Source organism: Gnatocerus cornutus, chromosome 4 (assembly GCF_029298725.1).
Source record: "Gnatocerus cornutus isolate USDA-ARS CGAHR chromosome 4, icGnaCorn1.1, whole genome shotgun sequence".
NCBI classification, from domain to species: Eukaryota; Metazoa; Arthropoda; class Insecta; order Coleoptera; family Tenebrionidae; genus Gnatocerus; species Gnatocerus cornutus.
In genome coordinates this window covers 8,337,684-8,359,916 of record NC_142236.1, presented here as the reverse complement: position 1 = coordinate 8,359,916, position 22,233 = coordinate 8,337,684, and the positions used below count along the sequence as shown (strand labels likewise).

The 22,233-nt window shown below is 28.0% G+C and overlaps 1 protein-coding gene across 1 annotated transcript in view; it reads right to left on the bottom strand.

Annotated features, from left to right (window-relative positions):
- Nucleotides 1–2,328: 2,328 nt before the first annotated feature.
- LOC148176330 (uncharacterized) overlaps nt 2,329–22,233 on the bottom strand; it is a 183,430-nt gene continuing 163,525 nt past the window's right edge. The window contains exon 6 of the mRNA XM_088034284.1: nt 2,329–2,587. Coding sequence (XP_087890410.1) covers nt 2,355–2,587 — 233 coding nt within the window. The 3' untranslated portion in view covers nt 2,329–2,354. The remainder of the gene's footprint in view (nt 2,588–22,233) is intronic.

Sequence of the window (22,233 nt, the reverse complement as noted above, 5' to 3'; positions counted from 1 at the left end):
TTATTGTAGCTAACAAGAATTTTACTTCCAAATAAAAATTTAGATATTGAGAATTCAGGGCATTGAATGGATGGACGAAAAACATGTTCACTTTAAAAGAATAAATAGAGTTACACCGAGTTCAAGAATGTGATAATTTAAGTGTTTAACAATTAATAACTCAATTTAAATATAAAAAAAAATTAAAATCAGTTCAACAAAAAATTATTACGGAAAATTTGTGTTACCAAGAACGAAGAAGTAATTAAACTAGTTAAATGTATCAGGTCTACTTTTATAATCGCAAACCAAATTTATCGCCGAACGTTTTGAACATCAAAATTTGAAAGCTTCAAATTGTTGACTGGAAATTTTTTGCGGAAGACATGTCAATGCTTAAAAAAAATTGTATAAAACGGAAAACTGCTTAAACAGCAACATCGGATTGCAATTCCTTTTTATACGAGTTTTACTGAAGTTTGGAACATTACTTGAACAAATTTGTTACCCAAGCTTGTGAATTCGCGTTGCGACAAAGGAATGCCTTTGTTTTCATAATTTCGGCTAATTTTGTGTTTGTTTGTTTTTTGTTTTATTAAATAATTAGTTTGTTGTTGCTTTTATATTTTTTGTTTTTATTTTTATATTATTATTTTTTATCATTATTTTTTCTATTTTTAAAAAATTAGCTATTATTTTTACGATTTTTTAATAAAATTTAATAAAATTATTGATTAATTTGTATTGGTGAATATCTCATTATTTATAATTAATATCATGGCGCTTAGAACGACTTTTGAATTTCAACGTCAATATTTTTTTCCTCATTTGTCAAGAAGACAATATTTAAGAACTCTCAAAACAAACTGCAAGTTTATTAACAAAGCTTAATAATATAGTTTTTGCAGTCAGGTTAATGTGACAATGTCTAGTTTAAATAATTTCTCAAAATATGTGACTTGCCGCTGAGCCCGTTATTTAGGTATGTCAAGTCTTTAAATTTGAATGGACATCGAGTCGATCTCGAGACCAAATGGGCAAAGAAAAGAAAGTTAGTCGTTTATTATCGTACAATTTCGTTCATCTCACTTCTCGGACACATGTTATTTTTTCCCCCACCATCATGGTCACAGAGGGTTGGTTTCAACCTAAGATGTACGCAATTTCTTCACAATTTGGGCGATGCAGGCTTCATGTAAATTAGATCCTACATGATTATAAAAGAATTAACAGTGGAACAAATACGATATTCTTTTTGTTAAACAATGGTTCTATGTCGGGACGAAGAGTTTTTTACAAAAGGAATGTTATTTCCTGAGATATTTAGTTCTAAACTTGGCCAAATTTAACGATTTTCAACATTTTTTTTATCATATTGTCATTACTTTTTCTCGAAAAAACTTAACGTCCCGACATTAATTACTATCTTAACTGCAGTTTCACAAAATTTGAACTGATTTTTTTCACAGACAACGGAGTAATATCGAATTTTGTGAGACCTGAAAACATACATTTTTCTGGAGGTAAATCGCCGCCTTAATTTATTTATTTGAATTATCGCGTCATCGAAGCGCGATTGAATGGAAAATTACCACATCTGGCTGAAAGCAAATAGCGTCTTCCAGTTCTACCTGCTCCCGGAAGGGACAAGAGGAATGCAGGCCAAAACAAAAAGTCTCCAGATGCTCCTAACTGCAGCACTTGTCGCGGTGACAAAATGTACAGTTTTAACAAAATTATGTCCGAAAAAATTCCGTTCGCGATCGCAAAGTCGTACCATTACAGTCCTGATAAAGCGAACTTTTCCAACTAATCTTAGAAAAATGAGTAAACTTGAAGGTATGAGTTAAAATTGTATAACTTTGAGAATGTTCGGCTCAGTTACTGCTTTAAAACAAGTTTAACATACAATGGAATTCAATTAAACAAGCAACTCTGTCGAACATCACTGCTGTAAAGTTCCAGAATAATTCCCCGTGTAATGTTAAATCCGAATTCCTTCAGGACGCCGCTCACCCGACTCTGTCCCTATAAGCATTCCTCTTTCAAAGTTGTCATCAGACGCCGGTTCACTGATTCAATTAAGAAACTGCATATTGCGAAAAGTGAGACTATTTAAAAAACTCGGGCGAAATTAGCTCGATTCCAGGAATGCCCGGATCCGCTCTAAATTAATTTTGTTTATTAATACCAGTCTTAATCGTTTTGTGATCGCAGACGCCTTTGTCGGCGATTTTTCATGAAATGAGACCAAAAAGTCCGGGAAAGACAAACGGCTCCATAAATAATGAAACTCTTTATTACCAGCATTAAAATAATTTCCAGTGTTGAACGCGGTTCCAGGTGAAATATGATGCCAGTTTTCTATTAGAATTCTAAAATGTCTCTTGTAATACCGCGTTCAGCCACAAAGGCGCAACGTGGGGCATTTTAATGCAATATTCAGCTTGGGTTGACGACAGAGCAACCGTTCTATGCTTCGGTCTTCCACGATTCGGCGGAATTACATGAAGTAATTGCAAATCCAGGACACTCTTTGCTGTCTGCTTGGGATTTCGCACAGTCGCGGCGGGAATCCTGGGAAGTCTTGGCGGTCCAAGCAGTCCATCTGAAATTAGCAGTCAATCGTACTATTCTAACCACTTATTGAAGATTAAGACAAAAAATAACGAGAATATAAAAAAAACTAAAAATTTTGATTTGAAATATTAAGTTTTTATCATTTGTAATCCATACTTTAAATTTGAGTTTTATTTTATTTTATTGTTTCTTTGTCTCAAATTTTATTAATGCTTTAAATAATTCTTAATCTGAAAACTATTTTTAGAATTTATATCATTTGTAATCCAGAATTTAAATTTGAATTTTATTTTATTTGTTCTTTGCTTAAAATTTTATTATTGCTTTAAATAATTCTTAATCTGAAAACTATTTTTAGAATTTTACGGTATTACAGCATTATTAAAAAATAGAATTAAGAATTTTAAATTTCAAATTTTCCGCTTAAAATTTCAAGTGGTATATTTAAAATTTTATGGTAATAAATCCAAAAAATGAATTTTTTTAAGCACAATCCACCATTAATCAAAATTAATTTAGAGATTGGAAAAAGGCAGAAAAAGAATAAAGTTAAAATTTCTAACTTTTTTGTTACTTTGCGGAACACCGAGTACATTATCTAACAAGTTTTATAATAGTATTTTAAAACACCGAGTATTATTAGGCAAATTTTAAGGCAAAGCCGCGAGTTTTATAACGGATGAGTGCCTTAATGGCCTTATGAACGAGGTTTTTATACAATTTTTTTTAATTTGTTTTTGTAACATAGCTATTTTCGCTATTTTCTCATTCGTTTTCAGTGCTATAATATCCCATTTCGATACGCAATGCTATAATAGCTTTGTTTTCATAGCAGCATAAGAATCTTTAAAATACAAATTAGAAAAGCATTTTTTTAGTCACGATTTTTTATTTAAACACGCGCAGAACAAGTACACATTTAAAGTGTCCAGAATAGTTTATAAATGTGTTACATACTATACTTTTTCAACGACCTTAAATTGCTACCATTATAAACATTGAAACCAAACTTTATTGAAAATTACAAAAGCAAATCAAATTCTAACCAACTATCAATTTCATCAGTAGCTAACTTCAACTCGTGACTACAATGACGCCGTTATTCTCAGCCCGTAACTAAAGCGCCACTTTAGTCACGGGTTTAAAATGTCACTTAGAATTATTAAGATGGCAACTTAAAACGACGGGAGTAGAAAATAGTCTATTTTCTAATTTGTATTTTTAAGATTCTCACGTTGCTGTAGACACAAAGCTATTATAAATTCGGTGTCGTAATTGTCTATTAAAGCATTCAAAACGAATGCTGAAATAGCGGAAATAACTAAGTAAGTTAGGAAAAATAGTACAAAATCTCATTCATAAAAACTTTATGGCACTCATCTTTTATGGCGTTGCTTCTCGTTTTATAAACTTGAATTCGTTCTTCAAAATTTCTGTTTTAAAACTCTATGTTTTTACATACTATTATGTAACTAGTGGCTTAAACTCTACTGTAGACATAAGACTACTGTAGACTCGAGCGTAGTCTTTAAAAAACAAATATTTAGAGAATTTTATACACTTGTTACATACTATACTTTTTCAACAAAAAATTAACATTAACATTGGCTTAACATAAATATTTAGATTGAATCACATAATTCGTACCTAAAGTAAACTTACATCATATCAGCTCGTACTTAAAGCGGAGTTCAAACACGACTCAAAACTTGATGATATTGAAATACTAAAACGAAATATTGGTATAAAAACTTAGGTAGAAAAAAAATATATGAAAGATCAATAAAAAGTCTTAAAATCAAATAAAATAAAATTAAATAAGGAAAACAATGACACTGAAGAAAGAAAGAAAAACACAAATTTCAACGGAGAAGATGGAAAAAGGTCCTAAGAAGAAAGAAGAGAGAAAACATGGAAAATACACAAAACGTAAAAAACAGTAAAATCAATAAAAAGGGTAAAATCTAAAACTGCAGAACATAAAAGATTTACGAATTTACGCAGTTTTTAAATTCCTAAAAAGCAGAAAAAAATTGGAAGGAAAAATATCAAAAGTAATATTAATCAGAAACTAAAAAATGTAATAAAAAGAGTTAATCAATGCCAAAAGCACGAAAATTACGAAAATTTTAAAAATCTTAGAGAAATAGAAAGAATAAAAGAAGTAACAAGACAAAGTCAGATTAAATACACGAAAATGTAAGAAAAAGTGAAAATAATGAAAAAACTGAAGTTGAAGTCTAAAAAAAATTTAAAAACATGCGAAACAACACCGAATATATAAACATTTTAAAATTTCTAAGAAAGAACGTATTTTGAACGTTTTTTAGAAAAAGAAAAACTGATAAAAGAATTAAAATCGAATACGGAAGCAGGTAGCACGTAAAGTAAATATAAAAAACTTCGAACCAAGGAAATTTTAAATATTTACAAAGAAAAATAAAGGAGAATGTATAAAAGAAGGACAATAAAACGTCAAATTTAGACATAAACAAAAAGGAAAAAATTAATCAAAATAATTGAACACGACAAAAATCGAAGTTTAAAATCATAAAATGAGTAAAAACATGTCGAAGTTGCTCAGATTTAAAAATTTAAAAAAGCAGTAAAACAAAAAGAAGTAGGTTAAAACGAAACACTAAAATTAAAGACTAGAAAAGAAACAAATGAGAAGAGAGCAAACAGTTTCAAAAAAGAATGAAAACAAAAAAATGCAATCAAATCTACGGAAAGTTTAAAATTCTCAATGAGAAGGAAAAGACAATGGGTAAAACAAAAAAAAGTCAAAGTTGACAACAAAATGGCAACTTAAAATGACGTTTTAGACAGGGAAGTAAAAAACAATATATTACATATTTATTAAAGTGACAGATTATTTCGACATTCCGCTTTGCTTTCTTCTTGTTCTTAGAGTTGTAGACGTTTTTGTGTGGTCAAATTTTACTATAATTCACAAGCCCTTAGATATTTTTACCGCATTCACTATCTTTCGACCGGCACACAAAAAAGAAGCATTTTCGTTAATTTTTGCGCTGTCCGTTTTGTCCAGAAAGCAGTTTGGAATATCTAAGCTCCGCTTTCCAATCGAGTAGTTTAAGTTTGGTCAGAAAAACGCGACGTCAAGTGCAAGATTTAGTATGACTCAGTTTACTCTATTTTACTCATGGACTTTTCCAGTGGCGCACAAATATTTTAAAAATGCAAAAATCTTTACTCTGACTATGAACATTACTGAGAAATTAGTAAGTGTTGACGTTTTGGCGCGAAGTTTGAATTACAGCGGTGAGCAAGCAAACTGTTGTAAACCTTTTTTAAGGTTTTATGATGGGCAGTTCCAAGATTTATTAGTGTTCTTAATCGCAGTTTGATTTCAGGGTCTCTTGAGGATGGTAATTAGCAATTAAGTAATCAGCATCGACAAGCAAATAATATTAAAATTCGTTTCTTAAAAACCTCGAGTAAAAGCACAATTTGCAACCGAAAATGCGCTTGAAGATTTTGACCGTAAAACATACAAAAGGTTGAGTTATAAACCAGCTTTTCTAGGAAGGAGAGTATGCAATTGCAACAATGACCATCGAAGTTTCCTGCTAATTCCCCTCTTTATATTCCCGCAGAATTTGCATCAACTGTCGCCGAAGCAGTTTTGAGAATTGGAGTGAGATTGCGTAAACAATCTCCGACTTTGACCCTTATAGCGAAAAATATAATTAAGTTGGAGGGAAAAACGTTTTATATTGCTGAATTCGCAATTTTGTTTTTTCTTTCAGCTTGAGTAAATGCTTAAATGAGAGAAATTTTCTTTCCATTAGCTTCTACAAATACTTTAATAAACGTTTCGATCGGCATAACGCACATACAGGTGTAGGAATTTGAAAACAAAGTTGTAATTGAATTGGGCAAACTGACAACTTTATACATTGTAGAGTGATATAAAGCTAAACTATTATCTGGGAAACAGTTAAGATTCCTCGAAAGCTGTTGTTTACAGCTGCTGTAATTTCCTCTTTAATTCTTGAATCGTATGTGGGTTATTTCCGCACACATTATCCTTAAAGCGTCCTCATGAAAGCTCCACTGCATTGGAATTACCTTTTATATTGGAAACTTACGGCGCACCTGAATACAAGAATGTTTTCATTAAAGCTAAAATTATAAGACCCCGTCGTTTTACAACTTGATAAACACGCCATCGATCCAATGATATCTGACCGTGTGTCCTACCACATGTTTGATCCGGGGCTTCCCCGGAGCGCTCCGTGTTAATTATACACAAACCAATGAATTTCAATATGAAAACATTGTTTATTTACTTCTGGGATAACTTGATCGTTGTATAAGCAATTATCTGGCTGAAAGCGAACAACTTTTCCTTCTCATTGAAATAAAAATGAAACTGCAAACTTTCATTATTTGTTGGTGGTGAAAGATGGAAGTGGTTTGATGAAAAAGCGAATGTTGAATTCATATCCGGACCGCGACATTATACCTGCAGGGCGCAGCTGGAAGCGTCGTTCAGCACCAGAAATTTTCAATATCGAGCTTTTGCATATAGCGACCCTTAAAACATAGCAAAAACTTGATTGATCTTTATTGGTTATTAATGGGAGAGTAGTGCGAGGGGATGAAATGTTTTATTAAAATGGTGTGGACAAGAAGCGAAAAACTGGGAATAAAAAGGATTTTCGGGATAATTCGGTTCGGCGCTTTGGGAATCGAAAAAGTCTCTGAGAAGAAGGATTTTCTAGAACTTTGAAGGTTCTCTTAATTCAATGAATATATAAAAAACCTAACACAGTATCAGATATTTCAAAAAATTAAATACAAAAAATAAACTTTTACAGGGGAAAATTTTATTTTCTAGGATTTATAGTTTCTCTAAGATTCCTTAGGATTGCTAATTTTTTTTTCATTTTTTTATACAATTTTTAGGTTTCTTAAGAATTTTTTTAATTTTTTGTATTCGGAAACTTTATAATCCTCTATCTATACAAAATTAGGTGAGATTTTTTAAAGTTTTTTAACATTTCTCAGTACAAAAATGAAATTTTTAAGATCCTGGAAAATTAATAAAGTCACTTTTTATTCTACAGCTATGAGACATTTAGAGGAATTTCTACTTTTTTATAGTTTAATAATTGTGCTAAATTGTAAAATTTTAAAGCACAAAAAAACTTATTTTAGAAACTTTTATGTTCAAATTGGATTACAAATTTTACTATTATTTTTCCAATTAAATAAAATTTGTAACTTTAGCAACGTGTAGTGTCCAGTTATAAAATTTGGAAAATTATTACCCTTTTATATTTTAGTTACTACACTAAATTGTAAAAGTTTACAGCAAATAGAGCCTATTTTTAAAATTTTTATTTTGAAATCGAATGAAAATTTTATTATATTTTAAATTAAAATTTGTAGCTTGGTCAGTTTTGTCACTGCAGTTAAAAGATTATGAGACATTACTTATTTGTCATATTTAGTTAACTGTGTAAAATTTTAGAGCAAATACAACTCATTTTAAAAATTTTTATTTAAAAATCGAACCAAATATTTTATGAATTTTTTAATTTAAATTTGTAACTTTGGCAGTTTTTAGGCTACCTACATTTATGAAATTTATTGTAACTACTTTTGTTTTATCATTTATTAATTGTGCTAAATTGTAAAATTGCAAAGCAAAGAGAATCTATTTTAGAATAGATTATTTGACAAGCAAGCAATTACTTTTTTAATTTAAATTTGTAAATTTGAGAGTTTTTGGACTACAGCTATGAAATTAGGGAAAATTGCTACTTTTATATTGTTTAGTAACTGTGTTAAATTGTAAAATTCTAAAGCAAACACATTAAAGGAAACTCATTTTAGAAAATTTTATGTAGAAAGTTAACCAAAAATTGTATGACTTTTCCAATTTAAATTTGTAATTTTTGAAGTTTTTAGACTGCAGCTATAAAATTTAGCAAAATTACTAATTTTTTATATTTTATTAACTAAAAAAAATGCTAAATTGTAAAATTTTAGAGCTAAGGGAACCCATTTTTGAAATTTTTATTTAATTTTGAACCAAAAATTTTGGCGCTACATTTATGAAATTTTGAAAAATTACTAGTTTTGCATAGTTTATTAACTGTGTTAAATTATTAAGTTCTAGACCAAAAGAAACTCAATTTAGAAATTTTTGTTTTAAATTCGAACCAAAAATTTTATTTTTTTTTAAATTTAAATTTGTAACATTATTAATTTTGAGCCTACAGTTATGAAATTCAAAAAAATACTTATTTTGTATACTTTAAAAAATGTGCTTAGTCGTAAAGTTCTAGACCAAAGGCAAACCATTTTAGAAATTTTTATTTAGAAATTAAATCAAAAGTTTTATGATTTTTTTCAATTTAAATTTGTAATTTTGTTAGTTTTTACCTTACAGCTATAAGATTTAAAGACATTACTTATTTGTTATATTTGATTGACTGTGCTTAATTGTATACTTATAAAGAAAAAGGGAACTCTATTTATTTAAAAACTGGACCAAACATTTTTTAATTTTTTTAATTAAAATTTGTAGCTTTTGCAGTTTTTAGACTACATCTATGAAATTTAGGAAAATTGCTACTTTTTTATTGTTGATTAATTGTGCTACATTGTAAAACTCTTAAGCAAAAGAAACCCATTTTAGAAATTTTTATCTTGAAATTATGCCAAAAATTTTATTATTTTTTTAATTAATATTTGTGACTTTATCAGTTTTAACGCTACACATATGAAATTTAGTAAAATTACTTGTTCTTTATAGTTTATCAGCTGTGCTAAATTATATAATCCTAAAGCAAAAGAAAACCCATTCTAGAAATTTGTATTTTTAAATCAAACTAAAAATTATTTTTTAAATTAACTCTTGCAGTTTTTACGCTACAGCTATAAAATTTGAGAAAATAACAATTTTTTATAGATTATTGAATGTGCTAAATTGTAAAGTTTAATGCAAAGAAAACCCATTTTAGAAATTTTTATTTAGACATCGAATCAAAAATGTTACTCAACTATGATGTTTTAAATATAAATTCTAACTTTGGGAATTTTCAGGCTACAGCTATGAAATTTAAGAAAACTCATTTTAGAAATTTTTATTTAGACATTGAACCAAAAATTTTATTATTTTTCAAATTAAAATTTGTAACTTTATGAGTTTTAATGCGACAGTTATGAATTTTAAGAAAATTGCTAGTTTTTTTATAATATATTAACTGTGCTAAATTGGAAAATTCTAGAGCAAAGGGAACTCATATTAGAAATAATGTTTATTTAGAAATTGAATCAAAAATTTCATAATTTTTTAAATTTAAATTTAATTTAAATTAAATGTCCAGAGCAAAGAAAATCTTATATACTTTTTTTTCAATAAGGTATTATACAGTGTTTTAATTTTGCAAGTTGTTAAGCAGAACAAAAAAAAATAAACGCGATACTCAAAACTAACTAATTTTACAAATATTCAGTCTAGACCTGGACAAAAAACAATTTTACTGCTTCCACTGCTTCAGTTTAGTGTTCTTCGGAGCTAAGAATCGCAGAGCTAAAGAATTTGAGATCTTGAAAAACTAAGTCATTAAAAGCAGAATTTGATAATAATAAACACAGGCACGTTATTTAACACGAAATGTCGTTAAAAATTGCTTATTTCTTTAAATAATTTATAACGTTTCGTGTGCTGCATATTGCTCTTACATAATTCATTGACCTGTCGTTCCGCAACGTTGTAACTGATATTTATACACTATTTTATGTATAGACACGAACTCGTTTTGGCACCGCAACATTTCTCTCTCATAAATCATTACAGAGCCCATCAAAAATAAAAATCCATTTTTTGATATGGCAAAATTGAACTAAACGTCTCTTGTTAAAATTTTCTGTCTGATTTCGCTACATTTCGCCAAAGTCACTTGAAGCTTTCTTTTGAATAAAATCTGTTCTTGGTACATACTTGGGACATAATTCATCTTATTGCTTACTACAGCATAACAGCTACTCGACAACGTTTTCAACGAAAAACTCACCAAATCCCTATTTTGATATCGATTTGGGAGAGTCGCAATGGGGTAATCGCACGACACGTCATTAAACCGACAAGGTTGGCAACATTGAATACATGTCCAATTTCTCTGACAGTTGGGTCATTTACTCAAAGCGGAGTGAGCGACCAAATGGGGATATATGGTACAATTACATTATCTATTGTGGGAATTGAAGCGGTTTTCACTTTGCTTCAACATGTGCAATCAAAAGTTTATTTTATTTGGGCGTTTTTAACGTACATTTTGTTCAATTACACATCATGTCTTTTACATTTTTGATAAACAATGATATAACAGAAACAGTATTTAAAGACAAAAACAAGGAAATGACCAAAAAATATAGCTTTTTTAAATTGGTTTTATTGAATTGTTTTTAGTTTTTCTCTAAAATCTCTTTTAATTCAAGTTTTTCAATAACACTTACTCTTTAAATTTTCTGACTGTCTTTAAAGCCTCTTAACTTTTCTTTGATTTTTTTGATTTTTTCTAATTTATGTAGATCTTCTGAATTCTTTTAAGATTCATTATTAATTTTATTCTTAAATTTTCTATTTAAAGCATTTATACTTTTTTCTTTATAATGTGTAAAAAAGTAAGACTTTTAATGTTTTCCTTAATATCCCTGCAATTTTGTAATTTTGGACATTTTCAGTTTGTTCTAAAAATAGCAATTTAAAAATCACATTTTTTATTCTTATATTTTGGAATTAGTCACAGTTATTACTTGTGCCTGGAGTAATGTAGCCTCCAAATTCTATTATTGAAACATTAAGACTACTAAAGTTGTGAGATTTATTATCAAAATTTTGAAAAATCTTAATTGCATCCAAAAATTACAATTCGAAAAAATTTTTTATTTTTTATCTTAAAAACTTGTATTTTTTCGCACTTGATGGGCAGATAAGGAGCAGCATTTTCTCCAAATTTAACGTTTCTAAAGATTAACTGCTAAAGTTACAGAATTGAATAAAATTTAGTCGAAATTTGTAATCAGACCTAATAACTCTAGTTTCAAAAATTTGTATTTGTTGTTCTAAAAATTTTGAATTTGGCTCAATTTATGTCTATGTTTAGAAAAATGCGATCGTTAAATTTTATTATTACCACATCAAAATTTCTAGAATTGTGAGATTTAATGCAAAATTTTCGAAATTTTTAGTTTGTTCCAAAAGTAGCATTTTATAAAGTGCGTATTTTATTGTATAACTTGTTAATTTGGCACACTAGATAAGCAGAGAGAAAACAGCATTTACTCTAAATTTTACTATTTTAACGATAAAACTACTAAAGTTACAGGATTGAATAAAATGTGGTCAAAATTGTTGACCAGAGCTAAAAAATTAAATTTCTAAAATTTGTAATAGTTGTTCGAAAAGTCTGTAACTTGTCAAAATTAATGGTTATGATTGAGGTAATATAATCTTTATTTTATTACCTCAGCATCAAAATTACCAGAGTTGTAGGATTAAATGCAAAATTTTGGGAATTCATAGTTAATTCTACAAATCGTAATTTAAAATTCGCATTTTTTATTCTGCAAAATTGTAATTTGGCGTACTTGATGAACACATAAAAAACAATATTTTCTTCAAATTTCATTTTTTTAACGATAAAACTAACAAAATTAGAGAACTAAATAAAACATGGTCAAAATTTTTATTCACGCCTAAAAAGATAAATTTCTAAAATTTGTAATTTTTGTTCAGAAAGTTTGAAATTTAGTACAATTAATGCTCATGTCTGAAGTAATACGACCTTCAAATTTGATTACGACAACGTCGTTATCTGTGCAATGAGCAAATACAAATAATTATCTCAAGTTTTTATGGAAATTTTTTCATTAAAATTTATTGCAAATCTGTATGTTATTTATTATTAATTAATATGCAATTTTTTTTTGTTATATTGAAACTAAAATGATTATTTCTCGACACAAATGAGAGTTCGTACCGCCAAATAAAATCGTTTATCAACATTTACCTTTAACTGCAATTATTATTTTTTTAATATTGTGATTTGAATGATTCTCGAAAATTAGAGAAAAGTTTGCAATTAAACTTTTTTTTATTTATCAAAATACACATTTTAATTTAAATGTTTTAATAGAAATTTTAGTCACAATAAAGTATAAACCAATATACAATTACCAACATATTTTCTCTTCATATTTGGTTTATCAAAAAATAAAAATTTTCAAAAATTTGGTTTTTTGTTTTAAATTTTTGTCATTTGGCACAGTTGATGGACAAGGCAAAAGTTGTAAATTCCCAAAATTTTATTGTTTGAAGATTAAAACTTTCAAAATTACGGAATTTTATTGTTTGAAGATTAAAACTTTCAAAATTACGGAATTACGGAATAAAAAAACCGTTGAAATTTTTGTTTTGTGTGAAAACAAGAATTTCTAAAATCTCCATTTCTTTCTGTCATTTTTTTTAATTTGGCGCAGTTGATCAAGAAGCCACTGCTAGTAAATTCTAAAAATTTTGGGATTTGATCTAGAAAATGTTTGAAATTTGTGTTTTGTCTGAAATTGAAAATTTCTACAAATTGTGTTACTTGTTTTAAAATATTATAATTTAGCGGTGTAAGAAAACAAATCGAAAGTGATAAATACTTCGGTTGTAAAAAGAATAAACTGAAGTCGAAAACCTCAACTATGTCTTGAAACAGAAGTTCGCTACATTTTTTTTTATATTTCAAAATGATTATTTTAATTTGCTCTTGGAAAATAATAAAATTGCTAAATTTTTGTCACAATTATAAATTAAATTATTATACAAACCGAACAGTAGCCGAGGTATAATATTTAATGTTTTCAAAATTTTTCAAATATTTTTATTTGGGTCTCTACTAAGTTGGAAAATGAGACATTACCTATTTTAGTCATGAATATATATTAATAAAAAAGTAAAATGACAAAACTACAAGCTTGCATTTTAATTTTTTTAAACATTTTCAAAATTATTTAATAGGAGTATTTTCCAAAATAATTTGATTTCGGTTTCTACAAAGTTTTTACTGGACCATCGTAGATTGTAGTCATAAATATAAATTAATAAAAGAATTAAATTCCCACACCTTAGTTACGTCTCGCAACGGAAATTTGTTTAATAGTTTTCAAAATATTTTGATTTGGGTCTCTTCAAGGTTGGAAAATGGGTCATTATATATTTTAGTCATTATTTTAAATTAATTAAAAGGAGAAATCGCAAACGTCGGCTACGCATTGGAACGAAAATTTGCAATTTTAAAAAATTTTCAAAATATTTTGAAACATTTTGTTCAGGTTCTTCACAAAGTTGACAATATAGGTCATAATATATTTTGAACAAATGAAATGGACGAGATGGCAAACATCAAAATAGAAGTTCGCACACAAGTTTTTTAAATTATTTTGATTTAAATTTGTAAAATTATTATTTATTATAAATTTTAGTCAAAAACGGTGAATAAAAAGCAAGGTTTACAATTTATTCTTTTCAAAATTTTGGTCAAACAATCTTAGACAATTTAGATTGTGGTATTATAAATCTAAAATTGCAAACACTTTGTATGACATTTTAAAAAAGTAAAGTTAAAAATATGTAAACCAGTGTTTAGTCAATAACGAACATATTTTGACCTTAATAAATTTGTTTTAAAAAATATTTGACTAATTAAAAAAATATTTTAAAAACGATAAATTTTAGTGACATTTTACAAACACTGTAAATAATTGTAATGATCTATTCAAAATAACAAAATCGATGGCTACTTTCGCGGAAGTTCATATTAAACCCATTTGTATTTGATTACTAACACTATTATTTGTTGGAATTATTTCATAATTGTTACACTTTTAATAAACTTAACACCAAAAAAAAAAATAATAATAAAAAAATGGTGGATGCGCCGGGCTAATTACGTAATAGTCCGCTCACATAACTAAATAATCCTCGTTTTTTTTTTGGCCAATGGTAGAAAGAAAAAGTCGTGCCAACTACTTAAAAGCTATTCACATGTAATACGTCTTTCACTGTTGGCAAAAGTTCGCATCGATGTCTCTTATATTGAAAATTTGTGTTAAACTGAGTTTGCATATTGTCTTTTAAAAAGTCAGTTTGAATCAGCGCCACATTTTTCGATCGGTGACAAGGCAGCTTGCCTACAAAAAGATTGCTTTCAGCGACACTTCTAAGACCGTTGTTTTCAATTCGCCAGTCGTTTCAACACGAATTTTCCTCTATTCCGTTTTTATCATTCGCGATCTTAACGGAACGAAAGAGAATAACAGATTAGTTAGAGAGGAAAGTTGCAGGTAGTGTCGTCGTAAATATGTTTATAGTCAGCAACTGAAAGTGACGTAAGCACTTTAATAAATTATCTGCAATTATTTGCGTATTTACGTTCGCTTTTCCATAAAATCCAATCTGCAAATTACCATCAAGTATAAATTGCTGTTGCGTCTCTTAGTGTTTAATTGTCTTACATCAAAAGCCCCTTCATAATAATCCGGCTGTGACACTCACAGTTCATTGAAAATTCAACTTAGCCAAGTATTTTAGTAAATGAGCTTCCGCAATTACAGATAATTTGAGGTCGAGCATAGAACTTGAAATTTAAGTTTTGAGGCAAACTTAGCCAATGTTCATAACTCTAAAGCGAATAATCATGGAATAATAAACGATGAAAAAACTTGAAATTGCTCGATCAGCCGAAAGTAAATTAAAATTTTTCGAGGAGTTTCAAATTTCTGTAAACACTGACGGTGCAAATTTTAGACTTTGTTTGAAGGATAGAACAAAACGGAATTTAATTAATAACCCTTTTTTGAAGCGAGATTTATAATCAGGAGCGCCGGATTGGCACTTGCAATAATTAATTGGCTTCGCCTGCAGCTATTTCCAATTCTGCTCTAAACAATTATTGTTAGAATTAATCGTATAAAGCGCCCAAAATGGATTCCAAAAACTAATTGAGTTACGGATGCAAAACAGAAATAGGAAAATTTATAGCTGATAAAACCTCAACTCCATAATCCTTCTCTGACGAGCAAATGGCATTTTTGAAACTTTAGTTTCTCAAGTGTGTTAATTGGCAGCTCTATCAAGACATCTGTCAATGACTAAACCCGGGCCATCCTTGCCATTATCGTGAATCTTTTCGTCCCTTCGAGTCGAGAATGTATCACCGTCAGACCGTCGGTTGCGAATTATTGTCCCCTTTTGGGCTATTTGCTGTTAACGCGACCTCGAATTCGCGATCTATGGCCGTGTCAGCTGCGAACGACAACACAAAACCAAATCAAATGAAAGATTCGAGGGAACAAATAAATTTGGAAGGGCGAAGGGACGAAGTGAAAAAAGGGACAATTTTAAATGGGTTGCAAGATTTAGGTCCAATTACCTATTTCTTATCCACATATTTTGTATTCATTTTTTTTTGCTTTCTTGTCTTCCTTCTTCTTAATCGATTACTTACTAGCTTTTCTCTTACTGTCTAGAGATTAAAACTGTCTGAGTTACGAAATTTTATATTCCTATTGCCTGAAAATTAAAATTTCCAAAAATTTTGCATTTTTGTCTAAAACTTTTCAGTTTGGTAAAGTTGACAATTAATCAATGGTAGTAAATAAAATCTTCAAATTTTACTGCCTGGAGGTCAAACCTTGTTACGGAATTTATGTAATACAGTAGAAATTTTTGATTCGTGTGAAAATAAAATTTCCAAAAATTTATAGTCTTTTGGTCTAAAACTTTCTAATTAGACAAAGTTGACTAACAAATAATCAAAAATAATAAAATCTTAAATTTGACTGTCCAAAATATAAAGCTATCCGAGTGACAAAATTTTATAGAAAATGGGAGAAATTTTTTATTCGTTGGAAACTTACAAAGTAACGGAATGTTATCTAAAATGATAGACATTTTTAATTCGTCTGCAAAAAAATATCCAAAAATTTAGTTTCCTGTTCAAAAATTTTGTAATTCGACAAAGCTAACAAACAAATCAAAAGTAAAAAATTCCCGAAATTTTACTAGATAGTGGCTCAAACTACCAGCGTTAGAAAATTTTATTTAAAATAGTAGAAAAATTTTGATTTATCTAAATATTTTGTCGCTTGTTCTAAAATTTTTAAATTTGGCAGAGTTGATAAAAAAGTTAAAAGTAAGGAGATTAAAACCGCCAGAGTTACAAAATTTGAGAAAAAACGATTGAAATTTTTAATTCATCCGAAAAAAATATTTTCAAAATTTCTCACTCTTGATAAAAAAAATTCTAATTTGGCAAAGTTGAGAAACAAATCATCAGTAGTATAATCTAATAATTTGACTGTCTGGAGATTAAAACGATCCGAGTTACGAAATTTTATAGAAATCGGTGGAAATTTTTTATTCGCTCGAAAATGAAAATTTTGTCTTTTAGTCAAACTTTTCTAATTTGGTCAAGTTGACAACCAAATTAGCAGTAGTAAATTCTTAAAATTTGACTGTCTGGGGATTAAAACTACCCAAATTACAAAATTTTATAAAAAAACGGTAGAAATTTAAAATTCTTTTGAAAATAAAAATTTCCAATAATTTAGTCTCTTGGTCTAAAATTTTCTAAGTTAGCAAAGTGGACAAACAAATCAAAAGTAGTAAAAATCATAAAATTTGCTTGTCTGGAGATTAAAATTACCCGAGATATAAAATTTTATTAAAAACGGTAAAAATTTTTAATTTGTTTGAAAATAAAAATTTACAAAAAATTTTTTTTGGGCTAAATTATTTAATTTGGCAAAGTTGACAAACAATCAAAAGTAGTAAATCTGAATTTTGTTATCTGAAGATTAAAATTGACAAAGTTACGGAGTTTTATGTATATTGAAGAAATTTTTTATTTAAAAATAAAATTGTCAAAATATTCTGTTTCTTGTTCTAAAATTTTGTAATTTGACATAGCTAATAAACAAATCTAAAGTAAGAAATTCTCAGAATTTTAATAGATAGTCAAAAGTACTAAACTCTTAAAATTTTACTGCTTGGAGATTAAAACTGCCCAAGTTACAAAATTTTAGAAAAAACGGTTATCATTTTTGATTTGTCTAAAAATTAAAATTTTTATCTTTTTTTTAAAATTTGGTAATTTGGCAGAGGTAATGCATACGCCACCAGTGGTAAATTTTCAAAATTTTTATCGTTTTGAGATCAAAACTGACAAATTTAAATTTTATGAGAAACGCAATTTTTTTTCTTCTGAAAATAAAAGTTTTCATAAACTTTGTCTTTTTGTCTAAAATTTTTGAATTTAACACAGTTGACAAACAAGTCCTAAGTAGTAAAACCCTGAAATTTTACTCTTAGTGAGCAAAGTTACGAAGTGTTTCGTAAAATAAAAAATAAAAAAATTTTTATTTGTCTGAATATAAAAATTTTTAAAAATTCTTTCAAAAATTCGAATTTTTACTGTCCACAGATTAAAACGGAAATTGCTATAAAATGGCTAACATTTTTGATTTGTCTGAACATGAAAGTTTCTAAAATTTTTATATTTTTGTCTAAAATTTTGTAATTTGGCAAAGTTGACAAACAAGTCAAAAGTAGTAAATCTGAATTTTGCTATCTGAAGATTAAAATCGACAAAGTTACAAAAATTTATGTAAATTGAAGATATTTTTGATTAGTTTAAAAATGAAATTGTCAAAATATTCTGTTTCCTGTTCTAAAATTTTGTAATTTGACACAGCTAATAAACAAATTAAAAGTAAAAAATTCTCAGAATTTTACTAGATAGTGACTCAAACTACTAACAATAGAGAATTTTATGTAAAATAATAACTACATTTTAAGCGTCCAAAAATTGTTTAACTTGAAAAAAAGATTTTTAAAACTTTTGGATTTTTTTGTTTAAAATTTTCAAATTTGGAGTTGTTAAGCAAGTCAAAAGTACTAAACTCTTTAAATTTTACTATTTGAAGATTAAAACTGCCCAAGTTACAAAACTTTAGAAAAAAACGGTTATAAATTTTGGTTTGTTTAAAAATCAAAATTTTTATCTTTTTTCTAAAAGTTGGTAATTTGGCAGAGTTGATGCATACGTCAAAAGTGGTTAATTTTCAAAAATTTTATCGTCTTGAAATCAAAACTGACAAATTTGAATTTTATGAAGAAGGCAAAATTTTTTTTTTCTGGAAATTTGCCTTTTCGTTTAAATTTTTGAATTTAACACAGTTGACAAACAAGTCATAAGTAGTAAAACCCCGAAATTTTACTCTTGGTGAGCAAAGTTACGGAGTGTTTCGTAAAATAAAAAATAAAAAAATGATTTGTCTAAAAAAATTAAAATTTTCAAAAGTTCTGTTTTTTGTATTTTTTTATTTTGCTGAATTAATAAACAAGTCAAAAGTAGTATACTCCTCAAAATTTTACTGTCTACAGATTAAAACTGTCAAAGTTACAGAAATTGCTATAAAATGGCTAACATTTTTGATTTGCCTGAACATGAATAAAGTTTCCAAAAATTTTATATTTTTGTCTAAAATGTTGTAATTTGGCAAAGTTGACAAACAAGTCAAAAGTGGTAAATCTGAATTTTGCTATCTGCAGATTAAAATCAACAAAGTTACGGAATTTTGAAGAAATTGAATTGAAAGAAATTTTTGATTCGTTTAAAAATAAAATTGTCAAAACTTCTGTTTTTTGGTCTAAAATCTGCTAAGTTGACAAAGTTGACTAACAAGACAAAAGTACTAAAACCTACAACTTTTGATATCTGAACATTGAAACTAACATAATAACGGAATGTTATGTAAAATGATTTTTAATTCGTCTGCAAAAAAATATTCAAAAATTCAGTTTCATGTTCAAAAATTTTGTAATTCGACATAGCTAATAAACAAATAAAAAGTAAAAAATTCCTAAAATTTTACTAGATAATCGCTTAAACTACTAACGTTAGAGAATTATATTTATTATTTATTATATTTTGATTTATTTAAAAAATGTTTAACTTAAATTTTTTTTTTAATATTTTGTTGCTTGTTCTAAAATTTTTAAATTTGGCAGCGATGATAAAGAAGTTAAAAGTAAAGAGATTAATACTGCCAGAGTTACAAAATTTGAGATAAAACGATTGAAATGTTTAATTCATCTTAAAAAAATATTTTCAAAATTTCTCACTCTTGATCAAAAATTTTCTAATTTGGCAAAGTTGAGAAACAAATCATCAGTAGTAAAATCTAATAATTTGACTGTCTGGAGATTAATTTTAATTCATCTAAAAAATGTTTTTTTAAAGTTCTCACTCTTGATCAAAAATGTTATAATTTGGCAAAGTTGACAAACAAATCATCAGTGGAAAAATCTAATAATATTTTGGTCTAAACTTTTTTAATTCGGTCAAGTTGACAAACAAATCAACAGTAGTAAAATCATAAAATTTGACTGTCTGGAGATTAAAACTACCCGAGTTACAAAATTTTATAAAAAATGGTAGAAATTTTTAATTTTTTTAAAAATGAAAATTTCCAATAATTTAGTCTAAAATTTTCTAAGTTAGCAAAGTGAACAAACAAATCAAAAGTAGTAAAATCATAAAATTTGCTTTAATTAATTAATTGACAAACAAGTCATAAGTAGTAGAACCCCAAAATTTTACTCTCATTGAACAAAGTTACGGAGTGTTTCGTAAAATAAAAACAAAAAATTTTTTGATTTTTCTGAAAATAAAAATTTTTGAAAATTTTGTTTTTTGTATTTTTTTTCAATTTTGCAGAATTAATAAAGAAGTCAAAAGTAGTACTCTTAAAATTTTACTGTCTACAGATTAAAACTGTCAAAGTTACAGAAATAGCTATAAAATAACTAACATTTTTGATTTGTCTGAACATGAAAGTTTCCAAAAATTTTATATTTTTGTTAATTTTGTAATTTGGCAAAGTTGACAAACAAGTCAAAAGTAGCCAAATTTTGAAATTTCACTGAAATAAAAACTGCAAAAGTTTTTCTTGAGCTCAAAATTTATATAAAAATGTTAACGTTTCGTTATAATGAGTTGGCTTGTAGATAAAGTAAAAGTATAGTAGCAATGAATAAAAGGAGCAGCCATGCAGTCAATACAGTTCATAACAGGCAATTAAAATTGCAAACTATCTGTCGAAATGTTAAATAGGCAGACATAGCCGAATGACCTCAAAGCTCCCCCAAGCATGAAAATCGTCATTTAATTGCCAAAGTTGGTGTGACAATCACACAGAGATCAAATGTACTGATAAAATGATCCTTTCGTGTAATCTTACAGGTCAGTAGCAAATAGCAATTATCAATGCTGTATTTCATAGGGAGCATTGTATCTAACAATGTCCGAGGATTCAAAAGAGGCATTGGCCGTCTTGAACAACGGACAGACGATCCATCAGCAAGACGTGGTTGATTACTTAGCCGACGAAATTCAACTAAAGGGACGGTCAGAGTCTAATGGTAAGGTCGTATTTGCGATAGCACGTAGATTGGCTCAAAGGATATAACGTCTGGGATTATACGATGGAAATTGTAACATATGACACTACTATATGTCTAGCATGATAAAACTTTGTAAAAGCAAAAGTACTAGTTACTCTATTCCACCAAAAAACTCGATGCGTTGAATCCACCAGGACTATAAATCTATCGGCGGCTGAAGCGGGATACAAGCGTCATTTGTTTGCTCGGAAAGACCGCCGCCCCTGGCTACGTTGAGCTTCTGGATATTGGTTCATATGAGCCTATTTGTTCCGAGATCTTGATGAAATAGAGAAACAAAACTCGCACTGTTACACTTTTACTAGAATGCATTTTATGGGATCGTAAAGAGAAAATTGTCGAACTTTCAAAGGGAAAAAATGTTAATGGAGGGTTTTTACTGAGGCAGATCGATATTACCACGCTCGCTTTATGAAAAGACAAAAAACTAGAAAAACTCACGTGTTCTGAATGCACATCTGTCGCGTTTCTTGTTAATTCCGCTGATTTATGCCCAATAGAAAGAGATTCGTTCTTTCGAATAAAATTGGTGGATGCGCCGGGATAAATTCTATTATTTTTACACTGGTCAATATAAATTGAACTGTTTTTACAATTTTGATTAAATCAGGTTAAATTAAATAAAAATTTTGAGGCAAAAAAGAACATTTTTTCTAATTTCTGCCATTTAGATCAAATACGTAACTTTGGCAGCTTTAAGCTTCTAACAATAAAATTTCGAGATTACTACTTTTAACTTCTTTGTCAACTAGGCTAAATTAGAAAAGCCTAAACAAGGCCACAAAATTTTTGGATTTTTTTTTTCAGACGAATCAAAAATTGATATTTTACACATAAAAATCCGTAACTTTGACATTTTTATTCTCTAGACTGTAAAATACTAAGATTTAGCCGGTTTGTCAACTGGCATAATTAAAAAAAAATGTTTTTGACAAATCAAAAATTTTTACCATTTTGCCTAAAATTTTGTTACAATGCTAGTTTTAATATTCAGGACGTAAAATATTCATGTTTTACTCTGTTTGACTTGCTTGTCAACTCTGCCAAATTAGAAAATTTTAGAACAAGCAACAGAATTTTCAGAAATTTTTATTTTGAGTTTAACAATTTTTAGACAA